Source organism: Alexandromys fortis, unplaced genomic scaffold, assembly GCF_014885135.2.
Source record: "Alexandromys fortis isolate MF-2015 unplaced genomic scaffold, M_Fortis_MF-2015_v1.1 scaffold_87, whole genome shotgun sequence".
Classification (NCBI taxonomy): Eukaryota; Metazoa; Chordata; class Mammalia; order Rodentia; family Cricetidae; genus Alexandromys; species Alexandromys fortis.
This window is the reverse complement of record NW_026067971.1, coordinates 1,046,528-1,056,920: the sequence shown is the minus strand read 5'-3', so window position 1 is coordinate 1,056,920 and position 10,393 is coordinate 1,046,528. Positions and strand designations below refer to the sequence as shown.

The window sequence follows — 10,393 nt, the reverse complement described above, 5'->3', positions numbered from 1 at the left end:
ATTTGCTCTCAGGGCTGGGTCTTACCCTGAACCCCCCACCCCCACCCCTTCTCCAGCTTTGATGCTGTCTCACCTCAACTGGACCACAGCCGCAGTGTCATGAGCAGGTTAAATCCGGCCACTTTCAGGAGCAGGATTCGGAGTCCCATCACTGACAGGTTTTGAAAGTTGAGGTTCATATCTGGGAAACCAAGAAGTCATAGCCGTTAAGGGTATGCGCACAAGAGGTCTGTACAGCAAGGCGCTACGGACTTTCCCAAGAGCTGGTCAGGCTGGTGTGGGTGACTGCAGCTCCCTGGTCCATTTCTTTGAGCCTCTGCACACACCCCAGGGCAAAGGGATTTGTGTATTCCTCCAGGGCGAGAGCATCGTGTTTTAAGGCAACAACCACCAAAGGACTTATCCACATAATACTCTGAGGCCCTGTAGGCTCTGGGATGGGGCTGGGGTAGGTGCTCAGGGCGGCTGTCACACCCCGTGGGCCTGGGCCCCTCAGTGACACCACAGGAGCAACAACTCAGGAATGAGGTGGCTCTGAGACAAGACAAACCTGAGGCTGTGTGGGTTCTACCACCTTTCTAGCAAAGCTTCCCAAGATGTCGAGGGACAGTGCTCTCAGAGTGACATGGTTAGTCGGGCTGCTCTGGAGGGGCTCACAACTTCCCAGCCGCACAGTAAGCAGCTTCTTTGGCTGTCCTTACAGAGGAGCTAATAAAGGAGGAGCGGAGGCCTGGAGTGGCTCCCGGGCCTAGTGAAGCTGAAGACGCATCTTGCTAAGAACTTAGAATGGAAAATGAAGTTGACCATGATGGAGGGACTCAAGACTGACCACGGGCAGCTGGGAGTGGGTTTGGAAGTGCTGTTCCCATCCCCAGACTCATCCCTTCTCCTCCCCTATGCACTAAAGGTTATTATGGGCTCGTGGCTTCCTCCAGCATCGTGCAAAACTGGGCAGGTCCTTCTCTTACCTGTTTCAAAGCTTTTCTCTATCAACCTGGCATCACAGGGAACATCTAAAAGAAAAAAAAACACAACTGTCTTAGAGTCTAAAGCATGCAGACTTTTACGTGATTCTTTGGAAGAGAGTGGGGAGGGGGCATACTACCCAGGGGCACCAGTTGGCACAAAGGTCCTAATGGGGGCAACACCCAACTTCTGGACACTCATTCTTTCAACAAATACGGGTTGTGAAAGTATATGTCTGGACGTGGGCAGGTTTCAGTCCAGAGACCAGTCAAGGCAGCGAGACATATTCACAGTGACTAGGGCCATGTATTTTCATGTATTCCAAAGAAGTTCTGGTGCCCAATTTTTTCCTTTGTCATCCCTTAGTTAGTATCTAGTCCCACTGACTCAGAGGCACTGCCTTTTTCCTTGAAGCCCCATTGCTTTCCCATCTTTGTGTGGTTCTATTCTCGAAGCCCAGGTAGTGTTATCCACTGGAGTCCCCCCCATCACCTGGCAGAGCCTCCATCATCTCTCCCCTGCATTCCCGTTCTTCTGCTGGACCTACTACAGTCTGCCTTCTGCACAGCAACAGCCTTACAGTTTATGGCATTTAGTTATTTATGGAGACAGGGTCCCGGTGGTCCAGCTGGCCTTAAACTGAACTTGCTGTGTAGGTGAAGATGACTTTGAACTTGTGATCCTCTTGCCTCCACCTGAGATCTGGCCCTGATTTACATCATCCTACTCATGCCCTGCAGCTTTCCCTTGCTCTCAGCCTTTCCCTTCACAGTTTTCACAGGGTCCTCCCTGGCCGAGGCACAGCTGGTCCCCTCTTATCCTTTACATTGCAGAGTGAACGCATTTCCTTAGAGCCTTCTCTGAGGTGGCTGTTTTCTTAACTCTGTGTTAACGAATATATTAATTACAGCCTGACATAGCGGACATGTCCCTGCCGAGAGCTGATCTTCCTTGATCAGAATGGTGCTCCCTAGTGTGCTCCCTCCACACCTGACCTCTTACATCACTCCAGCATCTGGGACTCTACACCCACACTCTAGGCAGACATAGAAATCAGGGCAGACAGCTGTGCGGCAGGAAGGGCATGGAAACTGTGCCTGGGAGAACGGAGAGGGCGAGTGTGGCTCCAACAATGGCAGGAAGGTGGGTGAGAATTCAAAACAGGGAGACCAACTAAGGCCAATACGGGGCCAATGCCCGGTGTCCTGTTCTCTTGTCTGCTTTAGGGCCAGACATTTGTGGCCTGATAGGACAAGGCACAAGTAAAACAGGATGTGGATCTTGCTGACAACCGATGAGTACCTGACCAAAGCAGCTTTTAGACCACAGACTTGAGCTGGGCCTCTCCTGAAGCGAGGAGACGGCTTTAGGTGGCACTCACCTGAGCTGGGGTAGGGGACATTCTGTCTGAAGGCGTCTTTACAGTTCAAACTACTGTGGTTACTCCAGGCAATGGCCCCGTTGCTCTTGGAATCCATAGACCGCATGTCCAGCACGGTGTTGTCGGAGACAAACACACCAGGTGGCACGTCCTCTGACTTGTTGACGTGGGAACCGAAGTCGGTGAATAGGCAGATGGTGCTGTTCTTGGCCTGAGCATCTCTTAGCTGGTACACAGCTGGTTTGGGGTCCTGGATGTCTGTGGGCCAAGAGGACTGAGGTGAGAAGGTGATCCTCTTTCCCTTCTACCTTTTGTGTTCTAACAGAGGCCAGAACTCAGGTGCCAGTGACAGGCACAAACAGAGCGCTCTGGGTTAGCTGGTGTTGTTCTCAGGCTTTAGATCAGAAGTGACACCTTAGAAACCAGCTGTTCATGGTGGGCTGGGGACAGGCACAAATCCTGAGTCCTGGCCAAGTCAAGCTCTTAGTAGTTGCTCTCCACGAGGTCCTGTCTGGCGTTCTGGGAAATCTGAAAGGCGGGGCCACTAAACCCTCTGGCCATTCTTTGACTTAATAGCATCTTCCAAACTCAGTAACTCTAGCCAACAATTTTGCTCTGGCAGGATGAAAACAAGCTTAGAAAAAGTGGACCAAGCTGGTCCTCTAGAGCGCTCTCCCTCAAGTAGGCTGGACACTGGTGGGAAATGCAGGCCTGTGATATCTAGACATGAAGTTGGAAAATCTATCATGTCACCAGGCGATTTCTCTCTCATTGGTAAATGTAATGAGTAACAAAGCTAACATGCAGTCCAAGTCCTGACTCTCTAATTTACCACCGACAGCCTTGATTAGATCAACAGGCAACTGAAGTCTCAGAACTTTCACCTATAAAATAGACATGTTGCTTCATCGCCTTTCCAACCAGGCTCTTTTGAGAAATGAGTATTTCTCCAAGTCAAATGAAACTAATCAAGCACACAGCACTCAGCAAATGTGCCGGAGTTTCACTATGAACACACACAATCAAACAAACCCATCACACTGTTTAGTCCAGGAAGCAGAGTTTCACCATGAACACACACAATCGAACAAACCCATCACACTGTCTAGTCCAGGAAACGGGGACCCTTCCTCAGTGCTGAGACAATTCTGTATACTTTTTCTGAAAGATTTTGTTTTTAATGTGACTCTCGCTGACTAGTTTCTTCACCCCTTCCACCTTCAGAGGAGGAAGCAGAGGCTGGCCAGAAGGAAGGATTTAACACAGCAGACCACCTAGAGAGTTTCCAGCAGGGCTGGGACCTGTCCTGTGTGTCCTGATCCTGTCCTATGTCCTGATCCTGTCCTGTGGATCCTGATCCTGTCCTGGGTCCTGATTCTGTCCTGTGTGTCCTGTCCTGTGTGTCCTGATCCTTTCCTATGTCCTGATCCTGTCCTGTGTGTCCTGATCCTGTTTTGTGTCCTGATCCTGTCCTGTGTCCTGATCCTCTCCTGTGTGTCCTGATCCTGTCCTGTGTCCTGATCCTCTCCTGTGTGTCCTGACCCTGTCCTGTGTGTCCTGATCCTGTCCTGTGTCCTGATCCTGTTTTGTGTGTACTGATCCTGTCCTGTGTCCTGACCCTGTCCTGTGTCCTGATCCTGTCCTGTGTCCTGACCCTGTCCTGATCCCACTCCCACAGTTCTTCACTGTGCACGGACTGTTTTCAGACCCGTGTGTTGCTCTCTGCTCACTGAGACAACCAGGGTGGCCTTGGCAATGCAGGCTTCCAGCTGGATCCTGAACCAGAGCCATCAGGGCCGGGCACAGCTGCCTGAAGCACAGTGCCGCCTGAGAATCAGCAGAGCTGGGTGGGCGCCGTTATCTGACTTGGAGCTTTGGCCCCTTTCAGACAAGAAGATACGGCTGCAGCACAGCAGCTTCGTAGATTTTAGTCCCTTTCATTTTCGGCCCCAGAGACATCTACTGCCACCTCACCTTTCCCCCTGAAAATCAGAAACAAATCACCTTTAATCGGAGGTCTTTGGGTTCTGTCCCTGTGGTGAGACCTCCTATTCCTACCTCATAAGAAAAACACATTTTTAACCACGGAAAGGCATCAGAGGTCACTTTAGCGAGACTGGATCAATTTTTCAACTACAAGTTCAGCTGTTCTGGATCCTAACCTGTCATCACAATTCAAAACGAATACAGAAGGCCAAGTCTGAACGCATTAGCACTGTGGGTCCCCAAGGGCACTGCGTGATGGAAAACACCCTTGCCTTTAAGTCTGTGCCCTGTAGTTAATGACTGGGAACTCAGAAGTGAGAGTTAGTGACACAGATGTGGGTCATTCAGGCTTGGATAGCATCAGGAAACAGCCCTGCAGGCTTTTTGGGAAGCTTGCCCACCCGTCCTAATGGCTCCTTACAGAGAAACCAGTGGTTGTCTTCCTCGGAGGCTGGGATTAACTCTTAGAGTCCAGTGAAGACAGAGAAAGGAGTCCCTGGCCACCCATGGAAAGAACTGACCCCTCTTACCTCACACCAGACTTCATTCTAAATTGGATTCTCAGTTTTCTTGTGGCTGGCCCTGGTCCCAATTTCTGTATTCTCTAGAAGGTTCTAGTATTCCTTCCTTCCTTCCTTCCTTCCTTCCTTCCTTCCTTCCTTCCTTCCTTTTTTCAAGGCAGGTTTCTCTGTGTAGTCCTGGTTGTCTTGGAACTCGCTCTGTAGATCAGGCTGGCTTTGAACTCACAGAGATCTGCCTGCCTCTGCCTCCCAAGTTTTGGGATTAAAAGTGTGTGCCACCACCACCTGGTTAGTATCACCTTTTTATTTTCTGGCTAATATCTTCTTTCTGTTTTGTTCGCTTAGTCCATTTTTTATTATCAGATTTGTCTACGAAGGCCATGTTGCCTGTGCTTGTTCATCCCAAGATCAGATCTTCGTTGTTGTTGTTCTCTGTTGGAATTCTGACCCACTCCTCTCTCTGACCTGTACAGATCTTATCAATCTGTCAGGGCTCAACAAGTCTTTTCCAGCACAGAAAAGAGCCTCTGTCTAGGGTACCTTCTATCAGGACTTTAACCCATCTGAGTCTGTTTATCTGCACCGCCAGTTAGCGACACTAGGATAATTTGTAGGTTGCTAAATGAGCAATAGTTCTGAAACTTGGCTAGCTTTTGTGCTGTTCGGGGACAGGTCAGACATCTATCTTGGGATTTTTTTATTTTCATCCTAACATTATCTAAAATGATAGCTACTTAGAAGGCATTTAAAAGTGTCCGTTGAATGATTAAAGTCATATTTTAATGAGTTTGACCTAGAGAAGCAGATATTTAAGATGGATCGTGATGCCGTCCCCCTTCGCAGACCTCTGTAAAACAATTAGCTCAGAACCCCCAGTAAGCCTCACCCTGCTGCGGCCACAATGGCCATCTCCAGGGGAGGATTAATGACACTGGCCTACAGGGTTGCAAATGGTGCCACTTGGCATGACTCACCAGATATTACTGCCACTTGGGTCCCTTTCCCAAATGTGAATTTCCCACTAAGTCCTCCAGTGTTCACACTGCAGGTGACCCCTTTACAGAAGCTCAGGACACCTTCCCGCTCTGGAGACAGAAGACGCTCATCCCTCACGGGGTGGAGGATCATATTCCTAAGGCTGAGCCCTTCTGCTGTCTTGTACTGCAATGCAGCCTTTGCTATTAGTCCTTTCCTTCTGTCCAGTCTACTGTGGTGCCCCGAACTGAAGTGAATTTATGTGACTTCCATTAATTCAGTAGACTCCATGAGCTCGAAACTCCCTGCTCAGAGCAGCAGTACCTTGGATCCTCTAGTTGAAGGATCTCCATTACCACCTGCCTCGTGATTGCCAAGGGGTCAACACAAGGATAATGTTTCCTTAGTACTTGGTGCTGGCTGGGGTGGGGTTTTCTAGAACCATTTAAGATCCTCCAGGAGGAAACACCTGAGCTCAAGCCAGTGTCTTGGACAGGGAGGAAGAGGAAGTACTTGGGCGTCCTGCCCTTGCCTCATTCTCCCTACATGGTGGAACGCTTAACGTGGTCCCTGCTCCACAGTTTAGTCTCGGGCTAGAGCTGAACCCTACTCCAGATAAGGTCTCTGCAGAAGCCTTTCTGATACCACTCTGCTGAAGCCCACTGGGGTCTCAGGACACTACCCCAAACTGTCCTGAAGTTCTTGGCTTCTGACCACTTCTGTTTACTAAGGAAGCCGCTGCCCTCGCCTTTTACAACAAGGAAGGTGAACCGTGATGACAGGGCCGAGGACGCGTTAGACACTCTCGGCTTTCTCGCTACGTGCAGGCGAGGTCCCACGTTATCATGGGGTATGAGTACGTTGTTAAAGTGGAAACAGTGTTAAAGACAGCTGGGGAAGGTGGGGCCAGAACTCCCCTCATCTGCCATCTTCCTTGTCCGTCTCCTGTTCTAGCCTTGTTATAACATGTAGCTCACCAACCACTAACAGAGCACAGTCATTGACCCTTGGACGAGGGTTCCGGGACTCAAGGTTCTGAGAGAAGCCTCTGGGAACTAGTGCCCCCGTTAGCACACTCATTAGCTGACCCGGAGTTTAACTACCTGCTGCAATGAAAGAGAATTTGTGTTTGCCATTAACCCAGCTCTTCCTCCCTGAGGGCACTTAGCTAATTTCCCGAAAGTTCAGGTTATCTGGTGCTGATCTGATCAGCTTCACTTGAAAGCACTGAGTATCTGCAATTCTTTTAATTTTTTCCCTATAAATTATTCTGTTCAGATTTTCATTTATTCAGTTGGCCCTTGGCACCTCTCTGACTTCAGTATGTGAACTGGGAACACTTTAGGCTATCACAAGAGCCTGAGGAAATAAGAAATAAAGTTTTGCGCACCCCAAGTTTGCTAGAGATTACACTAGCAGGCCATCAGGTCTTCTTGCTCTGGTCATTGGCATGGTCATACTCACATGGGCGCACAGCCAGGCTGGTCCCTGACCCAAAGGTCAGCTTATTGAAGCCTCCATATAACACACAGTAGAAGGGTGCTTTACAAGAACTCTTACCTGGGCTGGACCAGCCTGGATGGGGCACTCGTCTTCTGCCTCAGTTTACCAGTCCCCCTCAAGACAGAAGAGAAGTCTCACCACTGATAACTTTCCTCAGGAATAGTCTCACAGACCTTTCCATCAGCCACCCTGGAGCCAGTGGGGCCTTCTTGAAAGGTAGGTACCCGTTCTGGCCTCTACACCACAACTGAAGATAAGACAGGCAACTTGGAAGAATGTGAGAAGCCATGGGTTAATTACAAAATGATTTTTAAAGTACACGTTGTTTCTTTTTGTTTTCTGATAGGGTCTGGCTCTGTAGCCCAAGGCTGGCCTTGGATTCATGATCCTCTTGCCTCAATTTCTTGGGTGCTGAGACTGAGGCTATGTGCCACCATGGCTGGTATGAAATGACTCTTGAGGGAAGACTGCACTGGCAACACGTGGAAAACATCGGCAAGGCTCAGCGACAGGACTGGGTGTATGAAGGCCCTCCCTTAAGGAGATGTGTCTGGTATTCCCGAGGGTGCACAGACTACAGTCGTCACAGCCACAGGAGCACTGCCTAGCTAGCAAGCCAGGAGGAAGCTCTGCCTCTTTCTGGGGAGTTCCATGATAAGGACTGACGCAGTATGGGGTACAGACCCTAAAGTCAGAGCAGTGTGGAGGAGCATGGCTCTCAGTGAGGATGCCACAGGGCCCCAGTCCTCCTAAATTTGGTGAAAAAGGAATCTGAAGCCCAGGAAACATAGAAAAGTGTGGTGCATTCCAGTCTGAAGCCCAGCAATGCACATTAGCATTTTAAAGTTTATGAAATCTTACAATAGGGAAAGCCATTGCTTCTCAAGCTAAAGGTTAATGTTACTATTCATTAGTATCTCGTGTGTGTGCATGCATGTGTGTGTTTATTTCAGTGTGCCTTCTCCAGCTTTAGGACACTAAAATTCCATTTCAAATGCTCATCTAATTTTCACCGTTAGGTTCTCTCTGCTCTGAATCTGCCTGTTCTCCTATTCACTCCTGCGGCCACAATTAGGGGCCTCGCTGGTGCTGATGGTTTCTTTCTAATCATTATGAAACAGCTTCATTTCCTTCCCACAACTGCACCTAGGCAGCTGAGCTGCATCCGCTCCTGCCCCTCCAGCAGCCCCAGCTTCAGGGATCTGCACACACAGACAGGATGGTGTCTTCCCAACAGGGTTACCTGCCATGAGCAATGTCAATGTGAAAGTCTTTTCTAAACACACATTTTTGAGCTTCCTTCCGCGATTTCCTGCACACCTGGGACCTGCGCATTGCAAAGATAATTCTAATCCCAACGGGACATTTCCTCAGTGTACCTCGTTTCCTGGTGGTCCCTCGGATGGACACACAGACATCACATCCTTATCCCATCTCTTCCTTCCCCGCTAACACCTATTTGTGCTGAGCCCTCATTACAAGACAATTTTATCCTTTTGCGTCTAAACGCTGGTTCTCCAGAAATAGGGTGGGCTTTCTAATCTAGGTTAACTGATTAACCTTGGCAAGACGAGGTCCTTGATGAAGCACAAAAGCAAACAAACATATGAGAAGGAGCCTTCCCTGGAGAGACGGGAAGCTCCTCCACCAGCAAAGACATGCTGGCCTCTTCAGCAATCTACATTTCTCCTGCTTGCTGCACTGTACTCTATGCGGATAGACTCTATAACCTCCCTGTTTTAAAGGCCGGGCAATTTTCTCTGTTGGAGAACACCTACTAATCCAAAACAACATGTTTTAAACAGCGATTTCCTCTCCATCAAAGCCTTATCAAACTCTTCTAGCAGGCACTTTTGAAAATAATTATTGTGTGTGAGTGTGTGTGTGTGTGTGTATGTGTGTGTGTGCCATTAGCACACATGTGAAAGTCAAAGGACAACTCCTTCCAGAGGTTACCTCTCAGTTTCTACCATGTGGATTCCAGGGATTGAACTCAGATCCCAGGATCAGGGAGCAGGCGCCCCAGGCCAATGAACCAAGCTGTTGGTCCAGGAGCCATTCCCCACTCCCCATAGTCATTGCCTGATGGTGCCTACATCCTGCACTGTGCTGAGGAACAGCAATGAGAGAACAAAACTTCTGTCCTCGTAGAGATCATGGCAGGAGGATGAATACAAACACGAGGCAATCTGGGTAGGAGGTTGGCTACATCCTCCTTTGTAGTCATGGCAACTCGTGTGTGCCTCCCTAGAACCCGGGTAACCCTGGGCCAAAACTGTCTGTTTAAACTTGGGATCCTGAGGTGGAGACCCTGTATTTTCTCATCTCCCCTACCTCCCTTCCTCTCATCCAGCACAGCGGTTGTGATGCTGGAGCTGCTCAGTGAATAGCTATTGCATGGGTAGACTCTAAATATCCTCTTTTCAATGCAGCCCTAATGTTTATATTTGTTTGTTATGTCTATTTAACTTCCATAGGGTCTAATGTTCCGAATTTTGTATTGTTTTTGGCATTGTGTAGACTTTATGTTCCTCCTTATCGCTAAGCTGAGTATGGAGTTTCTTAAGAGTGTGTCCGAAGTTCTCTATCTTTGGGAAATTTAATCCATCATCTTTTATGAAACTAAATGGTAACAAAAGTAAAAATAAATCTTTTGTTATACTTAGTCACAATTTCTTCTCTGATACAGATCTAGGAACCACAGAAGAGTCTAATCCTATCATAGAAAGGTTAATTTTCCTTGGCAGCTATCTTAGAAAATGCACCATTAAGTCAACGGCTGGAAATTTAGAATCTGAACCAACCAAATCTTATGAGGAAGCACACAAAATTAGTTGAGGAACCACTGGTTCATTCTCTAAGAAAGCAAGGGACTTCCTAAGGCCAGGCACTTACTTGGATAAACTTGGAGTCTTGTTCCGCTCCCCAAAGTGAGCTGGCCTACTACCTGGCCCCCCACCCTGGCACAGCACAGTATAAATACCTGCACTCTGACTGTGCAGTTTACCTGTGACCCCTCAGAGTCTCCCAGGGAACAAAGCTTTTATGTGACCCACTTCAT

General features: G+C 48.6%; 1 protein-coding gene across 1 annotated transcript in view; it reads right to left on the bottom strand.

Moving 5' to 3' along the window:
• Nucleotides 1-74: 74 nt before the first annotated feature.
• Nucleotides 75-10,393, bottom strand: part of LOC126509694 (M1-specific T cell receptor alpha chain-like) — a 499,818-nt gene continuing 489,499 nt past the window's right edge. Inside the window, exons 5-7 of the mRNA XM_050155766.1 lie at nt 2,348-2,605; nt 969-1,013; nt 75-181 (exon numbers count right to left, since the gene is read on the bottom strand). Of these exons, the coding sequence (XP_050011723.1) occupies nt 75-181; nt 969-1,013; nt 2,348-2,605 (410 nt within the window). The remainder of the gene's footprint in view (nt 182-968; nt 1,014-2,347; nt 2,606-10,393) is intronic.